Below are 21,941 nucleotides of genomic sequence, written 5' to 3'. Positions count from 1 at the left end.
TCAGGGCTCAGTCCTCCAATGTCATGGCTGATAATCTGCAGTTGGAACCTCAGTGCTGGATTTGTTTAGGTGAACACCTCTAATCCATATAGTGCCTGTTGTCATGCAGCAGCTTGTTTCACCTGAGACTGTAGTTGTTCCATTCTAATTTTTTGGCCCTCCATTTGCAACCATCCCATTTATTGTCTCTCGTATGGGTGGTAGTAGTAGTAGTAAGACCTGGCCAGCCCACAAAATGATGTATTCTTGTTTCTTAGAAATCTATCAGTCCAGATACCAGAGGGTAACATGGCAGATTCTGGACCAACTGAACACTGGGCAGGTGATGGTGGACCTCAGCCAAAGAGAGTAAAGGTAAGTTGTTCTAATACTTAAATTTTGCCTGCTTATCTCTCATTTTTGGCTAGTGAGGAAAACAGTTACACTGATTTCCAGGTTAACTCAGAGGTGTGTAACATACAGCTAATCAGATCTGAGGGGCAAAACCTCAGGTGAACACAGCCACTACAGGCACGTAGAGAAACCAGGTAACTTCTATACCAGTGTCTCGTCGCTCAAGCCCTGCTGCGCCAAAGGGAAGAGTGGATTAATGATAATGTAATATCTTGCAGTTGAGTCCCAATAACATAAGGTGGGGCTGTGAAAGTTAGAAATACCAAGCTGATGTAAACAGACACATTTATTAGCTTAAAAAAAAGAAAATCATAGAACAGCTTGGGATGGAAGAAACCTATGCAGATTGCCTGGTCCACCCCTCTGCCATCAGCAGACATCTTTCACTAGATCAAGAGAACTTTAGACATTAACAGCTTGATAAGCACTTTGAAACAACTGCTTATTTCCTGCTTTCAGACTGAGGACCAGGCCTTGCTCCCTGAAGCTGATGAGCAGATAGATCAGCGCCAGTGGACACAGCAGCACCTGGAAGCAGCAGATGTCTGTGGAAGCACATCACTAGCCCTTACACCACCTCAAGCAGATCAAGAAGTAGATGTTCTGGATGTCAATGTCAGAGGACCAGGTCAGTACTCTTGAGCATCTCAGGTGTTCTGCAAGTCAGCCACCAGACCTCTCTTGTTTCCAATGGCTGAGACTGCTAACGTGGGGTATACAGGGTCATCAGTAGAACTTTTATGGTACTTGAGAAAAGCTCATGTATGTTCCAGAAAAGAAAGCTGGAGAGGTTGGATTGTGATCTGCAGCATGTGGAATATTGTGTAAACAGGAGAAAAGAGAGTTCATGTAAGCAGCAGTAGGAGCTAAATGAAGTTGTCTATGATCCTCTTTACAACAGTGCTTGCCTAAAAGTTGTCAGAATGCTTGAATTTTGGAATGCGTAGTTCTGCTGGAAGTAACCCCCTACTTCTCTAGCTGGATCACTGCAGGGTCTTATGCCAGACTTTGCTGAAGTTGAGCTTAGCAGGCTTTATACCTGAGCTGTTCGTTTTCTGGTGTGGATGCAAGGGTGGCCTTTTCCTGAATAAGATGACTTCTGGCAGAGCAGTGTGCCCTGATTAGCAGCGTGTGAGTAATCTGTGCTGGAACAGAGAGCAGCAATGCAGCAAGCTTCACGATGAGTTCTTTTTAATTCATTGATTTTTATCTTCAACTGCAAGGTTCAATGAGTTGTTGATAGCATACCACAACTCCGAGCTTAGAAAGCAACTTCTCCTTAAAACTCCTGCATACATGTACTCTTTTTCTCAGTCTCAGAAATCTAGGTGCAGTAAGAACGTTCAGCTGCTGCTTATAGTTGTGGCACTAAGCCTTGTAATCTGGTAAGGAACTGGGTGGCTCATCTATAATCAATTCCTGTGTTTCTGAGGGGAGTTTACCAAGAATATTATCTTGATTAGAAGGAGCTGCAAACATAGTTGTTATTCATATGCTGAGAGTTTGTTCTCATAATCTTGCTACAGTTATTTTTTATTGGATTTTGTGGGAATGTTTCCATGCAATTTATCAATTCTCTCATTCCCTTTCTATTGTCTTTTTTGCTCCTTGATTAGCACTCAGAAATGTAAAACACGGGGAAAAAGAGATTCCTGTGTGAGAACGTGAGCCATCTGTTTCTGCCAAATCTAGGTTTTTTTCCCCATAAAGAAGCTTTTAGCTGTGTGGCTGGGATAAAAGCTTTCCAAGTGCAGGAGATGGTGGTGTTAAGTCTTCAGACTGCTTATTTTCACATCCACTCCAACTTTTGTCCAGCAAAAGCAGTGGTACAATCTGGCCTGTGAGTTTTTTCCTGTCATTCATATGCTGTGGGACATGAAGCAAGCTGCTGTAAGCCATGCCCCTCTGCAGTACAAGATGCTGAGTTGCTTACTATGGAAGAAACAGTTGAAAAAGTTAAAGAAGTGCTGGAGTAGTAAGGAGTGGTAGGATTCCTCAGTAAATGTGAATGTTCATCTGCCCCAGCCACCAGAAACGGGCAATTCTGAGATGCAGCCACCTCTGTCTCAAGCAGAAGTCTCCCAAAGATTGGAGCTCCTGCTCTGGTAATTCCTCACTAATGCCTCTGATTACAAAGGATGTTGAGTCTGACCAGCTCGATTGCAGGTGTTTGGGCTGTAGCCATCTGAAGGTAGGTGAGCTGGAGCCTGGCCACAGGTCCAGGTGCAGGTAATAAGAGCAGTAGAGAGAGGGAGAGGCAAGTCTAAATGCCTTGGTTCCCTGCCTGAATCCAGGTCTCTTGAGGGTGGGGGATCTTAGAGGTCCCATCTCCAACAGACTTTACCAGTGGGTTCTATACATCCCACCTTTCAGTGTATTGTTTTAGTACAGAGTCCTGCATATCTGGTGAAATTCTGTGCTTCACCATCTCTCTAAGTTTTAGGTTTACTCAGGGTCTGTCTTCTTGAAAGGTAGCAAACCAGAGGATTTTTCTTTCTTTGTTTCGGTAAAATACTGCTTTCACTTTGGTCTCTTCATGCTGTTCTTTCTGTGTCCCCCAGAGTGGTAGGACGTTCTTTTCAGTGGAGTTATTGTCGGTGTGTAACCAGGGTAATGCAGTTATTGGCATAACTAGTACCACCATCTGTAATTAAAACCGATTAACTGTTCCTGTTACATGGCCCTCTTTTTCAGTAGCTAAAACTTCAGTGGTTCAGACTGGAATTTTCCATGCTGTGGTCTGCCTCCAGCTGGATCCTTTTGAATTCTTTTCCAACTATTTCACAGAACAAGCTTGAAGGAGGAAAAAAGACATTGTGACCATGGCTTTTTCTTAATACACGAGAAGTATTTAATTGTGACAATTGAACTGGATATGCTTTTTGCTAGCCTCATAAAACTACCCGTGTGTGGCCAATTTACCAAGCCCTGAAAAGAGCTTCATGTACCTGAGAGACTCTTTGAAGGGTGGCAGCTATTTTTTATTTTTATTTTTTTAGGGATTTAGTGCACTTTGTAGCACTGTCCCCATACAGATTTAAGTGTGATCCATCCAGGACAAACACAGTGATTGCATGAGACCGTTCCTGCAAGTGATTTTCTTAGGACTGTGGTGCTACAGAAAAGGAAGGCTCCTTTCTGTGCTTCATCTCTCTGCTCTTTGTATCAGGGCAGTAGAAAGAAGACCACATCCTGACCTGCATATTGAGAAGTATTCATGTGGGACAAGGAAACAGAGCCAGCAGTGGGAGGGAGGGAGGAGCACAAAGAGAGGTTTAGCCTTGGGCAGCAAGCAAGAGGGGCTGCAGACACGAATGGGTCTTGGATCTGAACCCAGGGCTGTACGTCAGCGCTTCTCTGCCTTCCAGCAAACCCTGAGAAAAGAGTTTGTCGAAAGGATGTCTGTGCTCTGATTGTCAGCCACTAGGAGGAGCGTATGTTCTGCTGCTTAGCCTGGCTCGGGGAGGTGGATCCAAGGGCTGCAGCCATGATCTCTGTGGATGGTTGATAAAGATCCTGGCTGTAGGAGTACAGATTGCTAGATTTTTATGAAAGTTAGGAAAGCCTGGCGATGAGAAGTTGGGAAGTGGGGCATTAGAGCTCTCTAAACTACTTACATTGGGTGATCATCAACCTATTTATCTGCACAGAATCCTAACTGTTGCTTTCTTCAGGGTTCACGCAACCATTTAGCAAAGGCAGTACACTGTAAATTGAGAGCTGTGTAAATTGGAAGCTGTTGTCTGTGTGGTCCAAAACGTCCCCTGGTCATACGTGGGATAAATCAGGCAGTTCTTCATAGGGCAACCTGGTCTGGTGTTTGGTGATCCTGCACACAGCAGGGGGGTTAAAACTAGATGATCATTGTGGTCCTTTTCAATCCAGGCCATTCTATGATTGCCATGGATTTGCTAGCACAGTGTTCCACTCCTGCCGCCACCTCAGTCCCTTTTACTTTCTACGTACCCAGGATGTATGTGTAGCAAGGCAGTGAAATCCATAAGCAAATATTAGCATTTATTCTTGGAATCTTCAGGTTTATTTACTGCGTATGTTGTAAATTACAGGGTGCTCAGGAACAGAAGCACTTGACCCTTTTTAGGTTACCGTCGAGTGTAACACGATCACATCTCTTCCATTGCAGATGGATGTACTCCACTTATGTTGGCATCTCTGCGTGTGGGCGGTTCCGATATCAGTGAGGATGATGAAGATGGAGAAGATTCCTCAGCGAACATAATAACAGATTTGATCTATCAAGGTGCCAACCTGCAGGCCCAAACAGACCGCACTGGGGAGATGGCCCTGCACTTAGCTGCCCGTTATTCGAGGGCAGATGCTGCAAAACGTTTGCTGGATGCCGGTGCAGATGCCAATGCACGGGACAACATGGGACGGACCCCTCTTCATGCAGCTGTAGCTGCTGATGCCCAGGGAGTCTTTCAGGTACAGCAATTAAGGAACCCTTTTACAGCAGCCACTCAATGTAATCTACGAGCCCTTCTCTTGGGTTTCTTCCGAGTCCTTAATTTTGCTGTGTAGCGTTACTGAAAAAAAATAATCTGTTGTCTTCTGTTGTCCAGATCTTGATCCGTAACAGAGTGACTGACTTAGATGCTCGCATGAATGATGGAACAACCCCATTAATCCTGGCTGCACGGCTGGCTGTGGAAGGAATGGTAGCAGAGCTCATTAATTGCCAAGCAGATGTGAATGCTGTAGATGACCACGGTAATGCGGACATGATGTTCAGGGCTGCAAAACATTTGTCATAGTGCAAGCCGGGATGTGTGGGCTTCTGATGTCCCAGAGCTGGGGATGCTCAAGTTCTGTAGCTGAAAGGGACACTAGGCACTCCTGTGGATATCCTTCTAGCAGTAATAGACTTCAGGCTGCTGGAAAATGCCTTGGTTAAACAGCTCTGGAAGAGAAGCAGGAGAAATGTAGGGTTGAATATGCTGGGGTTTTGTGTAATACAGACATGATTCTCTGGACAGGTTATTGAAAAATTAAAAGCAAAACAAAGTGCTGAAAGTCCCATTGCATTTTGGTGATGCAGGGAGATGTCACAACATTAGGATTTCCAAAGTGTAAACAGCATGTGTTCACATATGTGAACTGTACTGCTCAATGTACTCTGTCGATCTTGGGTCTTTCAACAGTAGTTAATTGGTTTGTGTCTCAATCTGTTGGGTTCCTCTGCAGGTAAATCTGCTCTTCACTGGGCTGCTGCTGTCAACAATGTGGAAGCAACACTAGTGCTACTGAAAAATGGAGCCAACAGAGACATGCAGGATAACAAGGTATGGTTTGAGTGTGCTTAGCATGGCTATTCTTCCAAACTCAAAGCATCTTGTTGGAAGTAAACTAAACTCAGATTTTTTTTTAACCTGATGCTCCGTACAGGTCTTCCAAAACCAGTCTGTGACTCTAATTCTCCTCAAATACTGAATGTCTTGCATAACTTTTGGTTTGGGAGAGCAGTTCTTTCTTGTTTGGCTGTGTTCTGGGCATCGGTGCTGTTCTGCTGTCATTGCAGAAAAGGTGTGCAGTACAGAATTAGTGTGTGAGAGCACCAGAGTGGAATGCTGCTGGTATAAAGCAGCTAGGTTCTGGTTAGCTGAGAGTCAGATCTGGTGGCACATCCCATCACGTTACCGGAGACCACAGTGCAGGGAGGACATGGGGCAGAAACTGCTGTGTGAGAATCGGTCCACGCTCTGCAGGCCTCCGGTAACTTTACTGCTGTTAGTATTTACTGCATCTTAATCCTTGACTTTTTCCTCTGTTTTGTATATGTTGGTCAATGGATTTTTTAGGGCTACTGCCAAGCTCCAGTTCTTTACTGGACAGTTCCGGGCCTTTGTACTTTTTCTTTATGGAGATCAATGGAAGAAATGCACCGGATGCTTTTGCAGCTCCTTGAAGGACTCATGGCAGAACGGTGCTTTTCCTAATGAAATGGTTTGGTGTGCGCTTATCCCTTCCTGATGGTTTAACCCAGGATGGGTTGTTTTCGTAGGCAGTTAATGAGACAGAACATTAGAGCATGCTTCCTATTTTTGCCACAGCCATAGGAGAGCACTGCGTATAAGTTGGTCCCTCTTGTGATGATGCCACTAAAATCCCTATTTGCATTTTCAGGAGGAGACACCACTCTTCCTTGCTGCTCGGGAAGGCAGTTTTGAAGCAGCCAAAATCTTGCTGGACCATTTTGCCAACCGAGACATCACGGACCACATGGATCGTCTGCCCCGAGATGTGGCCCAGGACCGGATGCACCACGACATTGTGCAGCTTCTCAACGAGTACAATGTAGCACACAGCCCCACTGGGCACCCCGGGGCCATGCTGAACTCTGCCCTCTCCCCGGTCATTTGTGGCCCAAATAGATCCTTTCTCAATCTGAAGCACACTTCGTTAAGCAAGAAGTCACGAAAACCGAATGCCAAAGGCATCATGCCCACAAATCTCACCAAAGATGCGAAGAGGAGAAGGAAGAAGTCCCTCAGTGAAAGCAAAGGGCAGTTTTCAGAGAGCTCGGTAACCCTGTCACCAGTTGACTCCCTGGAATCTCCCCATGCTTTTGCATCCGAACCAACGTCGTCTCCTGTGATGCCATCACCAGGGGTGCTACACTCATCACCCAGCTCGCTGCTGACCGCTCCGTCGGTGCAGGCTGCACACAGCATGTCCTTCTCCAACCTCCACGAGATGCAGCCCTTAGGCCGTGGCTCCAGCACCGTGCTCCCATCGGTCAGCCAGCTGCTCTCACAGCATAGAACGACCCCTCCAAACAGCGGGCTTGGCAGGCTCCGGCCGGCCAATGTTTCCACCGAGTGGATGAATCGCATGGAGATGAACGAATCCCAGTACAACGAGATGTTCGGCATGGTGCCGCCGGTCATGCATTCGCACCCCAGTGTTTCTCAGCAGAGCGGTTTGGTTCAAGCAGATACGAAGCACCTGGGAGTGTCCAGGGAGTCTCTGCCCCCTATCATGACTTTCCAGCTGGTTCCCAAGGGTGGCATAAACCAGCAAGCACTGCCACAGCAGGCCCAGTCCAACTGCGCTCAGAACATGGCTGGCCCTCTTAGCTCCATGTACCAGATATCAGATTTAGCTCAGCTGCCCAGCGCCTCGTTCTCCATGGCTGCCATCCCTCAGCAGGACGGGCAGGTGCCTCAAACAATCCTCCCAGCTTACCACCAGTTCCAGAGCTCGATGGGGAAGTACCCCACGCCTCCGTCGCAGCACAGCTGTTACTCCTCGGCCACAGAACGGACTCCTAGCCACAACCGGCACTTACAAGGGGAGCACCCATACCTGACTCCATCGCCTGAATCTCCAGACCAGTGGTCAAGCTCTTCCCCGCACTCTGCTTCTGACTGGTCTGACGTGGCAACCAGTCCTGGTAACAACCAGCGTGGGCCGGCGGCCGCTCACATGCCAGAGCAGCAGAGGAACAACATGCAGGTGTACGCCTGAAGGCTGGCCAAAGTGGAGCCCGACTAAAGTGGACGTCAGAACTCATGAAGGTCTTCCAGGATGGAAATGAAGAACCATTTTAGTATCCAAGAGTCTTAATGAGCCCAGGATTTTCTTTCGTCGGAGGGACTGTGGTTGCTGTAGGCTTTTATGCTTTTCTAAGCAGAGAACTGTAGAAGCTGGTGATGGAGAAGACCAGCTGGATCACTTCTAACCAACTGCCATCCGCCTTGGGTGCGATTGCTCTCTGCACTGGATTCTCCAGTCTGCTTTTAAATGCGTTCCACCATGTATCTGGGGAGACAGCTCTTCAGCTTAATGCATCTCGTGGTTGTTTCTCCCGAAATTTAGCCAAAACCAGCTTTGTATCCTTATTTTGTTACTAGTTTTGTTACCTACATAATCTCTCTCTGAAGCACCTTCTACTAGTTCTCCTTGAGTTCAAGCTGCCTTGTTTGGACACAGCTCAGAGCTGCACCCACATTCCTAGAGCCCTCCATCCTGCGGCTCCCCCTGCTCAGCAAGCAAGCCAGACTCTCCAGGCCAGCTGCAGCCTGAGTGACTGCAGCTACCACCCTCTCTCACGCAGCTTCACCTCACTCTGTGAGAACCTTTTTCTTATATGAACCCACTAATACCCCTTACCGTTTTCACTGCCTGCCCCCAAGGTATTCCGAGGTTATATATATATACATATAGTCTTCTCTTAAGCCTTTTTATTTTTTTTTAATTTTCTTCCTGAAAACGCTGGTCTGACCCATCTTTCCCCTGCAGCAGCCTGCAAGTGCATCTCTCCCAAGTTGTATGTCTTCCTTGAGACACACCTGACCATGGTGACAGATGATCCCCAGTTGTGCCAGGTGTGTCTGTGACAGCCTTCACGTGCTCCCGGATTGGAAGAGATGCCTGCAAGTAATACAGGCCTGCTGGGAAGCTCTTGGGATTAGCAGGAGCACCTCAAGACCTAACAACATCAGCTTCCAACGTTCTTGCACAGCACTCCCTCCCCTCCACCTGAGGGTTGCTATATCCTGTCCCACAGACACTGTATGCTGCCTCGCTGGGGTGTTAATGAGCAATATTAAGGACATTATTATATGTCTGCAGTGTTGTCCCTGCGTGACAGGAATGGCGTCTGGCCCTTCTGCAGTGTTTTTTCTGCTCCAGTCCTGTGGCAGCACTGCCTTGTCCTGCCCTAGCAACGGGAAGCTGCTGCACTGAGTCCCAAGCAGCCTTCTGGCAGCTGCAGCAGGAGCTGGGCCAGCAGTGGAGCAAGTTGCTCACAAACAGCTCTGTAAAGCAGTTTGGTTCTTGGGTTTGGGGCTGTCCTCTGTCCTCAGCTTCAGCCTGTGTCACAGTTTCCCCCATGGGACAGCCATGGCAATGGTACCGCAGCTCCCCTGTGTTTTTGGAGTTAGGGAAGCAGCTGACCTCAGTGGGACAGCACCACTTCTCCCTTGTCTGCAAGCCAACGCTTCCCTGAAGGGCTGTAAGCCAGGCAGAAGTAGCAGTGTACATTCCTGGGGGTGGTTTGCTTCTACCTCTTCAGGGGAACCCTGCAGACACGTGTTCCAAAGAGATCTGGAGCTGTCGGCTATCGCCAAAGGCCGGAGGTGGCCGCTCCTGTCTGAGCATCCTACCGTGTACAGTATTTCTCCCACCTTTCTTTCCATTCTAATCCAGCGTAAAGCTTTTTCTTCTTTCCATTCCGCTCAATGGTACATGAAGGCAGGGCCTCAGGAGGAGCGTGTTCCCGGGGCCATGTTTGGGCTGAAGTTTTTATTCTGAAGTTCCTTTTCCCGACGCGCACAGCGTTCCTGTCGCACTGGCACAGTGTGCACTGTGAAGCTCTGCTGCAGCTGACTCAGATGTCCGGCAGGGCCCAGCGCTCCCAGGGATCTGTTGAGGTACACGTTTCACTGTGCTTAATGAAGTGTTGCTACATCCGTGCTAAAGAACAAAGGGCCTGCTGGCCCCAAATAACCAAGTGCCTTTTTATATATGTGGCTACCATTTACAAGATGAGTGCTTTCTGTGGAATGAAGCCAGTTTTGTGCCTGGTGTGTTAATATGATGGCCCTCTGCCTTTTTTTTTTTTTTTAACTACTTGTAAAGATAATATCTCCTTAAGGTGGTATTTTAACTCGTAAGTTGTAGAGCAACCATTCACACAGCAGCATTTTCCTATATTAATAATGGAAAATATTTGCTTATTTTTACATTTTTTTTTATAAAAGTCTTTTATGAAAATAGTTGCTGCAAATTGTATAAGCAATTTTTATCCCCAGAATAAAGAGTACGTGCCCGGCGTCTGCGTGCTGCTGTTTTCATTTGCCCTCTTGGCTGTTGTGACACAACCAGTGGATTGCAAAGATGGGATTAGCGAAGCATGCCCTGTGTGGGGTGGTTCTCGGAGCCCTGATGAGGGTGGGCTCGTTAGGACCAGGTTGGGAGAAAACTTTTGGAGGCCGAGTGCTCTTTGCCATGGCTCAGCAGCATGCAAACCTCACTGCATAGCTCCCTTTAGCAGAAGGGCCCTGAGGCCCTCTGTGTGCTGAGAAGAGGCTCAGCAGCTGCGTGCGTGCTCTGGGGTGGGTGGGGAAGAGCGTTTTCAGATCTGGAAAATTTCAGACTTGAGCAATTAGAGAACAAATTGTCGATGGCTCCATTCCTGTGTTTTGAGCAAGGAGCTGCCCCTGCACCTTAAGCTTACTGTGTGCTCCCCTGTGTTTTCAGCTGTGGTTCTGGTGGAGCTGCTCGCTGAATTATGATGCCCAGGAGGGATAACAAAGCTGCTGGAGGCATTTTCACTGTTTGAAGATTAAACACTAGCTCCTTTCTCTTCCAGCAGAGCCAGCTCAACCAGTAGGAGCATCATCCAGCAGCTCACCACCCTCCCACAGGTTGCCCCACGTTTGGGGGTTGAGCCCTGCACAGCTGCAGCAGTTGGGGTGCTCAGGCTGAGACCTGCCTCGTCCCCTGCGTGCAGTGGGGAGCGGCCTGCGGGAACCCGTCCTGCCGCTTCCAAACAGGCCCGAAGGAACCAGCCGGGCAGGCATCACTGAGTGAAAGGAGAACTGTGGGAGCCTCAGGCTCCTTTGGGGGTATTTTCATGCTTTTTCGTAACTGGTGCCCTCTTCCCAGGGCCCCCAGAGCCGGGCCTGCCTGCACACGCCCCAGTGCTTTGGGAACCATGAAAGCCCTGCAGTGGGGAGCGTGGCTCCAGTGTGGTGGCACGAAGCTCTGCAGCAAGGGCTGCGACCGGGGGAGCTGATGGACATGGACCAGCAGAGCCTGTGTCAGTGCAGGGTGTGGGGGACGGCCACCTGCCCGCTATCTGATGGCCCCCAGCCGCAGGCTGTCCCCGCATCCTGCCGGAGAGGTGCCTGGGCAGATCAAACAAGGGCGGTGCGGGGCTGACGCACTGTGAGCTGGGAGGGGTGCAGGCCTTGCTGGCTCCTGTCCTATCCCGTCCCATCCCATCCATCACGCTGCCTGCGGGCGGCCTCCCCGAGGCTTGTCCCTGCCACCCTGTGCTATTCCAGATGGGCACCCAGCAGGTGCAAGGCTGGGTTTTGCGTATAGGCTGCTCTGTTTGCTCTGGTAATTAATGCTAATTGCAGGGGGTTTATTGACCAACTAGGAGAGGTCCTTCCTGTCTTTTCTGGAGAAATGCTGAATGCAAACAGAGCTGAGATCTAGGCGGGTTTCCAGCTGGGTCAGGGGATGTGGGCAGTGAGCCTTAAGATTTTTATGATGGCAATCACCTGAGCTATGCAAACAGTGACTCCAGTGAGCAGTGGGCTATATAGGGCAGCTCCTCCTGCCCCGCGGACGCGAGGGGCCGTTATTGTTCCCATCTCCTTGCGCCAGGTGAGGATGGGGCTGCCACCAAGCACAGCCTCGGGGTGCTCAGGGGGAAAAGAGCTGCCTTTATGGCACAGGGCAAGCTGCAGCCTTGTGGTCTTCAGGCCAACTTTTGTTGCTGTCTCTTGGAGGGGAAGATGAGCTGAGTCTGCAAATGATCCCCAGCACTGGCGATTAGCGCACATAAAGGGGAGCTGCGCTGAGGCAGCTGATTGCCTCCCCAGCCTGGCATGGACGCAAGCAGGAGGAACAGTGATGCACAGAGGCCTCGCGGCCTGAGCAGCCCTGAGCTGCTCATGTCATCGCTGCTGCTGCTCTGGGCAGTATAAGCCATGGGTCCCTCGTCCCATCCCCCAAAGCACTGCTGGCAGTGGTGGGGCTGAGTCTGCCCAGGAACTCCGAGCCCTGCCTAAGGCACCTGTTGACACCATGGGATCTTACAGGGGTTGCCTGCAGAAGAGAGAAGGATGATGGCAGCCAGGTGTGCCCTTCTGCTGCTGTGCTGCATGGTGCTCCTGCAGGTGGTCGGTGAGTCCCACGGGAATGCTCCTGGCTCGGGGTGGGGGCATTGGGCTGAACCCCTGTCCGTGTATCCTCGCCTCTGCTAGGAGCCCGGTACCTGCTGAGCTGCCCCAAGGGTTGGTCCTACTACAAGCTGAACTGCTTCAGGTATTTCCCCCAGCGCCGCACCTGGGAGGAGGCAGAGGTAAAGGTGGTCAGGGGTGTACAGCTGGCTGCCCCTAGCTCTGGGTGTGCCGGGGTCCTGCAATGCTCTGCATCTCCCTGCAGGCACAGTGCCAGAACAGCTACTCTGGAGCTCACCTGGCCTGGGTGGAGGAGCCCAAGGAAGCAGCCACACTGAGCCGGGTCATCATGTACTACCAGCGCACGCAGCCTGTCTGGCTGGGCCTGCACTACTTGCGGCAGGTGAGGGGTGGGGGGGTACCCATGGAGCTGGGGGCAGCGGGGCTGGGCTCCTGACCCTGTGTCCTGCTCAGAGCCGGGATTGGCGCTGGACCCACGGGCAAAAGTACGATGACCTCCCAACTCTTCCTGGGAATGGTGCCCAAGGAGGAAGCTGTGCCCTGCTGACCAGGAGCAGCAGTGAGTGCCCACAGCCCACGTGCTTCCTTCTCTTATGGGACCCCTCTGTGCAGAGGGGACCTGGGAACTGCTGCCTCCTCCATGCTGACCCCGTGGCACATCTCTCCCATAGGTTTCACCGTGTGGTCCAGTGCTGACTGTGACCGACAGCACCACTTCATCTGCAAGTTCACACCTTCGCAATGAGCAGAACCCCATGCCCCCACGCTCTTCTCACCCCACCTCTGCGCTTGTCCCTCTATCTCTCAAAAATACATCTATAAACAGAGAAGCATGTGAGCATGGTGTGCATCCTGTGCAAAGTCCCCTGCTGCTTTGCCCGCTGACGGTGGATGTGGAGACCTGTGGGGAAAGGAGGGTTTGGGGACAGCCCTCAGAAGCTGCAGAGCTAGGGCAGGCGTGGAGGGATGGTGATGTGTGATGAAGGGTCCCTGCATGAAGACCTGGGAGATGGGAGTGGTTCCCATGAACCCACAGCTCTGAGGGGCTGTGTTGACATCAGCAGTCGGGGCCAAAGGTCCCTCGTTGTGTCATTGCAATGCGGTTCTGTGCATCACGTGTCTGTTTGCTCTGCTGTTTTGGAGATGGCTGTGCCTCCACCTAGCTCATGTTTGTCCCCCGGGGCAGCCATACATGGAGAATGACATGTCCCAGGTGGCATGGGTGGCACTGGGCACTCTCTGCTCTGTGCTGGGGAGTCACACAGCACAGTGACGGTGGGCTCTGCTGTCACCATCATCCCACAGCTCAGCGCTGAGCCATCACCTGGTGGCACTGAGCCCACCCCGATGCTCAGCCCTGGCTCCACGCATCCCAAAATGCTGGGACACCAGCTGCAGCCATCTCACCAGTTGTGCCCTCCAAATCCAGCACTTGCTGCACTGTCCCTGTCGTGTTGGCTGCTGCTCGCTGACCTTTGAGCACCAGTGCCCAATGTGCTGATAAGGGCTGGGGGGGCCGCAGTTGATAAAAGCTGCACACCAAGCCAGTCCCTGTGTCTGTCTCTCTGTCCGTCCATCTGGGCTGAAGATGCTGCGCTTGGTCAGCCGTGCTGCACGGTGCTGGGGGGCGAGGCGGGGGCTGGCACGGGTACACCCTGCAGCCATGCAGCAGGCATGGTGAGCGCCCAGCCGTGGGGTGGGACGAAGCCTGGGGACTTCAGGGGGCTGGCGGTCAGCTGGGAGGCTTGCTGGGGAGCAGGGGGCTCTGTGGGGGCAGGGAGCGGGATGCAAGCGCTTGTGGGGCCCAGACAGCCTCAGTGGTGCCCAGCACAGGATCCCTGCTGCTCCCTTTGCCTCGCAGCCTCTCCAGCACTGCAGCCGGCACAGGCACGTGGCCCAAGGACGTGGGCATCCTGGCACTGGAGGTGTACTTCCCTGCACAATATGTGGAGCAGTCTGAACTGGAGAGCTACGACGGTGTGGAGGCCGGCAAGTACACGCGTGGCCTGGGCCAGCAGCAGATGGGCTTCTGCGCTGCCCATGAGGACATCAACTCGCTGTGCCTGACGGTGGTGCAGAGGCTGGTGGAGCGTGGGCGGCTCTCCTGGGATGCCATCGGCCGCCTGGAGGTGGGCACTGAGACCGTCATCGACAAGTCTAAGGCCGTCAAGACCGTCCTCATGGAGCTTTTCCGCGAGTCAGGCAACACTGATGTGGAGGGCATTGACACCACCAACGCCTGCTATGGTGGCACAGCCTCGCTCTTCAACGCAGCCTCCTGGGTCGAGTCCAGTGCCTGGGACGGTGGGCATGGGGCTGGGGGGTGCCTGAGTGTGGGGTGGGCACTGTGGGGTGGGGGAAGAATGCTCCTCCACTGTCATCCCACCACCTTTCTTTCTCACCCACATAGGCCAAGGGATGGGGATGGGGATGGGGATGGGGATGGGGATGTGAGTGGTGGGCTGTACTGGGACCACAGGATGGATGGGTCCCACCTACTGTCATCCCCGCTGTCCTCTCACAGGACGCTATGCCGTGGTGGTGTGTGGGGACATTGCTGTCTACGCAACGGGGAACGCACGGCCCACAGGAGGTGCCGGTGCCATTGCTATGCTGGTGGGACCCAACGCCCCTCTGGTGCTGGAGAGAGGTCAGTGCTCCATGGGGATCTGGCTGGCCATGACTGGGCCAAAGGTGGGGTTGACATAGTGGTTAGGACCCGCGAGCAGATCCCCAGCACACAGCTCTCCCCTGTGTCCCCAGGTTTGCGGGGAACGCACATGGAGCACGCCTATGACTTCTACAAGCCCGACCTGTCTTCAGAATACCCAGTAGTGGACGGTCCCCTCTCCATCCAGTGCTACCTGCGGGCTCTGGACCGCTGCTACGCCGTGTACCGCAGGAAGGCAGAGAGCCAGTGGCAGCAGGGTGAGGGGTGACGCTGTGGTGCTCGGATGGCCGCACATCCCACCCAATGGCAACTGACATTCCTGCTCTGCCTTCCAGCTGGTATCCAGCGGCCTTTCACCCTTGATGACTTCAAGTTCATCATCTTCCACACACCCTTCTGCAAGCTGGTGCAGAAGTCAGTGGGGCGGCTGCTGCTGAACGACTTCCTGGCCGCCACCAACCCTGACACGGCTTCTGGACTCTACAAGGGGCTGCAGCCCTTCCGGTGGGTGTCCCTCAGTGTAGTGAGGACGCCTCTGCTCACCTCCCACACATGCTTACAGCCCGCCTCTCTCCATGCAGCGGCATGAAGCTGGAGGACACCTACACCAGCAAGGAGGTGGAGAAGGCCTTCCAGACGGCCAGCCAGGAGATCTTCAACCAGAAGACCAAGCCCTCCCTGCTGCTCTCCTCCCGCAATGGGAACATGTACACGCCGTCCATGTATGGCTGCCTGGCCTCACTCCTGGCTCAGTGAGTCTGCAGCGCTGGCAGCAGGGGGTCGCCATTTTGAGGGGGCGCCATTTGAGGGTTCACTATTTTGGTGGGATGCCAGCGTGGAGGATGCCGTTTTGGGAATGGCCCAGCTTTCACTTCACTCAGCCCAGTGCTGTCCCCCAGCCAGCGTTTCCATGCCGCCTTGCTGGAGTGCATAAAGACCTTCTGTCAGTGCTATGGGATGAAAGCCCCCTTTTCATGACCAGAGAACGGCCATCCCCTACTGCCGGCTGGGAAGGAGACATGGGAACAGCCAGGCACAAGGGCGGTGTGACTGCTGTGTCCGTCAGCCCGTCCTTGAGCCACTTGCTGCCCCGTGCAGGGCTGCGGTGCCTGGTACGGCCTGGGGACGTGGTGGGGGCAGAGAACCGGCCAGCCCCTGCTGTGTCAAACTGTTCCCTTCTTGCTGTCCCCTGCAGCACAGCCTCCCTTATCTTCTCCTGCAGTGGTTGTAATTTAATCTGGCCCAGTCTGCCAGGGCCCTCCTGGCTGAGGTCCATCTAGCCTTATATCTCCCCTAACTGCACGTCCCAAATGGCCACAGGTGCTCAGCTCAGGACCTGGCCGGCTCCAGGATCGGTGCCTTCTCCTACGGCTCAGGGCTGGCTGCTAGCATGTTCTCCCTCCGTGTCTCGCAGGATGCTGCCCCGGGTGAGTCCCACATCATGGGGACCGAGAGCCGGGAGGGTACTGATGGGTAGTGTCTCATCCATCGTCTCCTCACACCAGGCTCCCCCCTGGACAAGCTGCTCTCCAGCCTGGCTGATCTACCCGCCCGCCTGGATGCCCGCAAGCGCGTGGCCCCACAGGACTTCGCCGATATCATGAAGCGGCGTGAGGAGACCCATCACCTCGGTGAGCAGGGCTGGGGGACACCCCATTGCTGGGGTCCGGCTGCCCCGCTGAGCCTCACGTCCTCTCCCCACAGCCAACCACACTCCGCACGGCTCCCAGGCAGACCTGTTCCCCGGCACCTGGTACTTGGAGCGGGTGGACGACAAGTACCGCCGGCAGTACGCCAGGAAGCCCATGTAGGGCAGAGAGCGGGGCAGCCATCGGGGAGATGTGCAGGCACAGGGGTGAATGTAGCCATCCGGGTTCCAGGGCAAGCAGTGTTTTCTGCGAAAACACGGGCAGCATGGGGAATAAAGCACGGATGCAAGGGCAATGCCCCAGCTCTGGCTCCCTATTGCAAAGCAGTCTACTTTATCCAGTGCCATGTATTCTCTTCCTGCCCCTAAACCCATCCTGAATCACCTCCGTGCCAGGTGAGATTTATCCCTGTACCCCACACGTGCCTGAGGAGAAGGGCATGTACACTCAGGATGCCTAATGCTTTGGATCCAACACAGGTGGCAATACACAATTGCCAACATCCCCAGGGGATAGCTTCCATGGGTGGAAGTGGGGTGACGTAGGAGGCTCAGCCCATCTTGGAGCACTGCCCAGGCTGTGGCCAGAGGGGACTTCAGCAGGGCAGCAGAGCCTGAGAGACCTTTGCACCCTTGAGCAAATAGTGCTAGAAGGTGATGGGGGCGGCACCGGGGATGGAGCCAGGAAGGACAGAGTCTGCAGGAAATGGTGTGGAGTTGGGTATGAGGGACATCATCGAGAAGGGTTTAGGGATGGGTAGGAAGGACGCCAGAAGGTAGGGATGCATGGATAAGGCACAGCATGCTCATTTGCAGGATGCTTTATTGAGCATGATGCTCCCCCAGGTGCTGGGGGCTCCAGGTCCATCCTGGTTGGGGGGGGGGCTACAGGTGGAGCTGGAAGACTTCTGTAGTGCATGGCTTCAGGCCAGCAAGGTCAGACAGCGGGGTTGAGAGCCCGGCTATGCTCCACTGCTCCCCCGACACTGCACTGGAGCTGTGGTAGGACTGGAGCTGGATCCCTGTTTTCCCCAGCAATCCTGGGCAGGAGGAAAGAGGTTAGAGCTGCAGCCTGTTCCCTGGTACCTGGACCCCACAGTGGTATGGGAGCACGAGTAGCAGGGCTCTGCCTACCCTGAATCCTCTCTATGATATTCTTCCTTTCCTTTGCCCCAAGTCATACAACTGTGGAATCATTACAGTTGCAAAGACCTCTCAGATCCCCAAGTCCAACCCCAGCCCATCCCCACCATGTCCCTCACTGCCAGAAGTCCATGGTTCTTGAACAGCTCCAGGGAAGGTGACCCCACCACCCCCTGGGTAGCCGGTTCCACTGCATTACCAATTTCCCATTCCTGTAACCAAACCACCCCTCCTGTCTCCACACACAATGCCCTGTCAGCATCATCCCCCTTTTGACTTCAGGCTGATTGTGGAGATCCCTCCGGCTGTTCCCTTGCTCCTGGTGACTCCAGGAGCTTACCAGTGAGCGTAGGCAGCGTGTTTGTCTCAGATGCTTTGGCTCTGTAGATAAGGAGAGGGCCCACCAGTGGTGCCGGCTGCTTGAAGGTGACCCCGTTGAGCTCCCGCAGCACCGGAGTGCTGCCCTGCACTGTTCCTGTCACCCGGTGCGGGGTGCCCTGCAAGGCCACCTGCAGCAAGCCCTCGGGCTCAGGGCATGTGTCACCATGGGAGGCTGTGACCTGGTTGGGGAGATGGCCACTCAGCACCTGCATCCTACAGGGATGTCCCCTAAGGGCACAGTGCCCCATGGGCTTATACCAAGGAAGGATAGGATGTGGTGGCATTAGGCTGACATGTGGCACTCTGTGTACCTTCAGACCAGCCTCCTGGGCCAGCAGCATGGCATTCACCAGGGTCGCCTCTTTCTTTCCTCCAGCCAGCATGCCTGAGACCACAGCAGGTGCCAGGTAGCTGCTGGCATCCTTCAGGGGGGCCCCTGGGATCAGTACTGCGATCAGCTCGTGTCCGTCTGTATTCCCACTATCCCATCCATCCCACTCCTCCCATCTTTCATCCCATCACCCAACCACCTCCTGCCTTCTGACCCAGTGCGTCCCCTTGGGTCCCTGTGCTGGAGCACACCTGCCCACCTCTCACCTAGAGTGCAGACCTGCACATTGCCTGTCGCTTGCTTGGCCAGGCCGTGCAGCACCGTGCCCAGCGCCCTGGCCAGGGTGATCCAGGGTTTGGTCTGGGGCGCAAAGGCTTTGCTCAGCGCCTGCCCATTGACCTGAGAGGAGAAGCGGGATGAGCAGTGGGGATCTATCACACATGGGATCTCTGAGGTGCACCAGGGGACTCACCACGCCAACCAGCCCCTTTCCAGTGGCCATGTCCACTATCTGCATGGCAATCTCCTTGCCGCAACGGCTCTGCGCCTCCCGGGTGCTGGCACCCAGGTGTGGGCAGCAGATGACGTTGGGGTGATCCACCAGGTCCCGGTCCTTCGGGGGCTCCTGCATACAGCCCCAGTCTCAGCCCTGTGCCCATCCTGGGGGCCGCCCTAGCCCAATTTGGGTGATGGCCCCAGGGGGACCCCTCTCACCTGTGTGAAGACATCGAGGGCGGCCCCTCCGCACTGCCCTGAGCGCAATGCCCGCAGCAGTGCTCCTTCATCCACGATGCCCCCCCGGGCACAGTTCACCACCTGCACACCACGTCGGCACTTGGCGAAGGTGCTATCATTCAGCAGCCCTGCAGGGAGCACCATCAGGGATGGGGATACAGGGGCAGCCCCAGAGCAACCCCAGACTCCCAGACCGCCCTACCTGTAGTGGAGGGCAGAAGTGGTGTGTGCACCGTGATGAAGTCACAGCGGGGCCAGATCTGCTCCAGCGGGAGCTGCTCCACGCCAAACGCAGCTGAGGCCTCAGGGGTGATGATGGGGTCGTAGCCGATGGTCTGGGGCAGAGTGGGGGCTCACAGCTGTACCCAGCCTGCTCCCCACCACTGCCCCTTGCCCTGCTGCTCACCTTCATGCCAAAAGCCTGCATCCGTGTGGCCACCTCCCTGCCGATGCGGCCCAGCCCCAGCACGCCTAGTGTCTTCCCGTTCAGCTCCATGCCCATGTACTGGGGGGCGAGGAGAGCGGTGAGCAAGCAGGGGCCACCCAGCACCCACCCACCCAGGCACTGCACCTGCCCCATACCTTCTTCCTGTCCCATTTGCCTTCTTTCATAGAGGCAGCTGCCTGTGGGATCTGCCTGCAAGAGGAGGGCACGGTCTGTGCAGGGCCGGGGGCTGTGGGATGGATACCCCACCCCATACAGCCCTGCACTCACCTGGCCAAGCACAGGATCATGCCGCAGGTGAGCTCTGCAGCACTGAGGCTGTTCCCGGTGGGTGTGCTGGGGACAGGGAGTTGGGTCACCGTGTGACCTCCCCATAGGGATAGAGACCCGCGGGGAGGCTGAGCACCGTGCTGACCCCCCCAGCCCCGTGCCAGCAGGATGTCTCCTTTCTGGCTGTGGGTTCCACTCTTACTTCATCACCAGCACTCCTTTCCTGGTGGCTGCCTCCACGTCCACATTGTCAACACCGGTGCCTGCTCTGCCCACCACCTGCAGCCTGCCCGCCGCCTCCAGCACGTCAGCACTGACTTTGGTGGCTGAGCGGACAATGAGCCCATCACAGTCCTGCAGGGACAGACACCACACGTCGGTCAGGGCTGGGCCGTGAGGATGGCAGGCAGGGTGGGTGGCGGGGTGGGAAGAGCCGCGGGTCTGGGGCTGGGATCAGCAGTGTGAAAGCAACCAGGATTCTTGCATCAGACACAGGAGGCGGAGACGTGACCCGCTGGGCGAGGGGGCTTCCAGCCTCCCACCGTTCTGCAATGTTCCTTGATGTCCCCACCGTGTGCTTGCGGTGTACCCACTCATCCCACTGGGACAGAGAGACGCTGTGCCCACTTGGTGCCCACCTGTGCCCACCCGCTGCCACCAGCCCAGGGCTCTGAGCCTCACGCAGACCCCAGCTTGCTCACCCGGATCTCCTGCAGCAGCTCCTCTTTGCTCAGCCCGGGCTTCTCCAGCACCTGGATGCCCCCCGCCCGCAGAATGTCCCTGCAGCAGGGGTCCAGGCTGTCGCTGATCAGCACTTTCTGCAGCTTGGCAAAGGCCATCGCTTGGTGTTGGGCTGTTGGGGCTGTCGGGGGTCCGTGCCCACTGTCTGTCCGCACAGCTCCGGCCAAAGAGGTTGCTGAGTGCTGCCCGCCGCACTAAATGCGCTGCCGGCGGGGCATGTTTTGCGGGCTGCTCTCTTGTCTCATTGGATCCCATTTCCATAATCCCACCTCTTTTCCCTCCTCTCCCCATCGTCGCTGGCTGCGAGCCTAGGATCCCATCCCCCCTAAGCCCCCGAGCCCCTCACCCTCAGCAGCTGTGATGGCGGAGTGGGGAGCCCAACAGGGCCCCCAAAGCATCGAACACCCCCTCAACCCACGTACCCCGCACTCCACTGCCGTGCCTCAGTTTCCCCACCACAGGGAGGTGGTGGCAAACCACCGCACTGCCCCAGCACTGCGCCCACCATTGAGCAATGCCCCGATAAGCGCTAGGGGCACAGGGCCAGCCCATCACCGGCTCCCAATTGCACGGAGTGCACAGGAGACACCCAACAAACGCCCTCCGTGGGGTGGGAGCCAGGTGGCTGCGCAGGTGACCTCGTGGGGAAAGCGTTGGCCCTGGAGGGGACAGCATGGGAACGTGGCACAAGGGATAGGGAGGAACAGAGAGTGTCCCCTTCGTCATGGAGACAACACCTCAGGATGTGACCAGTGCAGGGCACGCTCCCTGCAGGCTGTGTGCACCCCGGCACCATGCACACCCCACTACAGCTGCAGCCAGGGAACAACCGTGACGCCAAAGGGAGGAAAGTCCGGGGCAGTTGGCATGGACGAGAGGTGGGGTCAAGGCCGGGGTTGGACACATCCCGCAGCAGGACCCCGTGCTGCCCCTTGGAGGGGCTGCAGACCCATTGCCGGGACACGGTTTCCCCATGCACAGCAAATGTTGGGGGTATTCAGGGCAGGGTGTGTGGACATGGCCCTCCGGCCGCGCTCCAGTGCCTTGGCACAGCCCCACGCCTGGCCCCGGCCCCTATTAACCATTAAGATCGAGCTCAGGGCGCCCGCCAAGTCTGGGACAGCACCAGCTGGGTGTCACTTTCTGGTGGCTCCCACACCGTGCGTCCCCCCCCGCATCTGCGGGGACAAGCAGGGGACACCCCTTGCAGCGGGTGGGGGCCCTTTGCTGAGCCCAGCTCCCGCAGACCCTGTCCCGTGCGATCACCCGAGGCCATGCGTGAC

The 21,941-nt window shown here is 54.8% G+C and overlaps 4 protein-coding genes across 4 annotated transcripts in view; 3 read left to right on the top strand and 1 right to left on the bottom strand.

Moving 5' to 3' along the window:
* NOTCH2 (notch receptor 2) overlaps window positions 1-10,189 on the top strand; it is a 79,898-nt gene extending 69,709 nt beyond the window's left edge. The window contains exons 28-33 of the mRNA XM_085231471.1: window positions 258-354; window positions 853-1,021; window positions 4,538-4,839; window positions 4,977-5,124; window positions 5,599-5,696; window positions 6,538-10,189. Of these exons, the coding sequence (XP_085087597.1) occupies window positions 258-354; window positions 853-1,021; window positions 4,538-4,839; window positions 4,977-5,124; window positions 5,599-5,696; window positions 6,538-7,881 (2,158 nt within the window). The 3' untranslated portion in view covers window positions 7,882-10,189. The remainder of the gene's footprint in view (window positions 1-257; window positions 355-852; window positions 1,022-4,537; window positions 4,840-4,976; window positions 5,125-5,598; window positions 5,697-6,537) is intronic.
* Window positions 10,190-11,665: 1,476 nt separating this feature from the next.
* REG4 (regenerating family member 4) lies at window positions 11,666-13,131 on the top strand. Its single transcript, XM_010715702.4, has 6 exons — window positions 11,666-11,754; window positions 12,192-12,276; window positions 12,357-12,454; window positions 12,538-12,675; window positions 12,747-12,852; window positions 12,965-13,131. The coding sequence occupies exons 2-6, from the start codon at window positions 12,216-12,218 to the stop codon at window positions 13,036-13,038; spliced, it is 477 nt and encodes a 158-aa protein (XP_010714004.1). The 5' UTR covers window positions 11,666-11,754; window positions 12,192-12,215; the 3' UTR covers window positions 13,039-13,131.
* Window positions 13,132-13,278: 147 nt separating this feature from the next.
* HMGCS2 (3-hydroxy-3-methylglutaryl-CoA synthase 2) lies at window positions 13,279-16,939 on the top strand. The gene is made up of 9 exons (XM_010715701.4): window positions 13,279-13,970; window positions 14,155-14,597; window positions 14,818-14,943; window positions 15,057-15,221; window positions 15,300-15,468; window positions 15,546-15,716; window positions 16,285-16,391; window positions 16,470-16,595; window positions 16,669-16,939. Exons 1-9 carry the CDS (start codon window positions 13,882-13,884, stop codon window positions 16,773-16,775), a joined length of 1,503 nt encoding a protein of 500 aa, XP_010714003.1. The 5' UTR covers window positions 13,279-13,881; the 3' UTR covers window positions 16,776-16,939.
* Window positions 16,940-17,418: 479 nt separating this feature from the next.
* On the bottom strand, window positions 17,419-20,871 carry PHGDH (phosphoglycerate dehydrogenase). Its single transcript, XM_010715700.3, has 12 exons — window positions 20,619-20,871; window positions 20,120-20,271; window positions 19,918-19,983; window positions 19,785-19,839; window positions 19,609-19,707; window positions 19,405-19,537; window positions 19,182-19,330; window positions 18,940-19,092; window positions 18,734-18,866; window positions 18,448-18,572; window positions 18,096-18,315; window positions 17,419-17,652 (listed from the first exon to the last, which is right to left on the bottom strand). The coding sequence occupies exons 1-12, from the start codon at window positions 20,754-20,756 to the stop codon at window positions 17,498-17,500; spliced, it is 1,578 nt and encodes a 525-aa protein (XP_010714002.1). The 5' UTR covers window positions 20,757-20,871; the 3' UTR covers window positions 17,419-17,497.
* Between the last annotated feature and the right edge of the window lie 1,070 nt (window positions 20,872-21,941).

Source organism: Meleagris gallopavo, chromosome 10, assembly GCF_905368555.1.
Source record: "Meleagris gallopavo chromosome 10, MGAL_WU_HG_1.1, whole genome shotgun sequence".
Taxonomy (NCBI): Eukaryota; Metazoa; Chordata; class Aves; order Galliformes; family Phasianidae; genus Meleagris; species Meleagris gallopavo.
This window is presented reverse-complemented; position numbering and strand designations above follow the sequence as displayed.

Bases quoted from the DNA above. Each gene is read 5' to 3' on its own strand.
- REG4 (XM_010715702.4), top strand. From the start codon at position 12,216: ATGATGGCAGCCAGGTGTGCCCTTCTGCTGCTGTGCTGCATGGTGCTC. The intron at 12,455-12,537 runs GTAAAGGTGGTC...ATCTCCCTGCAG, and splicing joins GCACCTGGGAGGAGGCAGAG to GCACAGTGCCAGAACAGCTA. The intron at 12,676-12,746 runs GTGAGGGGTGGG...TGTCCTGCTCAG, and splicing joins GCCTGCACTACTTGCGGCAG to AGCCGGGATTGGCGCTGGAC.
- HMGCS2 (XM_010715701.4), top strand. From the start codon at position 13,882: ATGCTGCGCTTGGTCAGCCGTGCTGCACGGTGCTGGGGGGCGAGGCGG. The intron at 15,469-15,545 runs GTGGGTGTCCCT...CTCTCCATGCAG, and splicing joins AAGGGGCTGCAGCCCTTCCG to CGGCATGAAGCTGGAGGACA. The intron at 15,717-16,284 runs GTGAGTCTGCAG...AAATGGCCACAG, and splicing joins CTGGCCTCACTCCTGGCTCA to GTGCTCAGCTCAGGACCTGG.
- PHGDH (XM_010715700.3), bottom strand. From the start codon at position 20,756: ATGGCCTTTGCCAAGCTGCAGAAAGTGCTGATCAGCGACAGCCTGGAC. The intron at 20,272-20,618 runs GTGAGCAAGCTG...CTGTCCCTGCAG, and splicing joins AGCTGCTGCAGGAGATCCGG to GACTGTGATGGGCTCATTGT. The intron at 19,984-20,119 runs GTAAGAGTGGAA...CCCTGTCCCCAG, and splicing joins AAAGGAGTGCTGGTGATGAA to CACACCCACCGGGAACAGCC.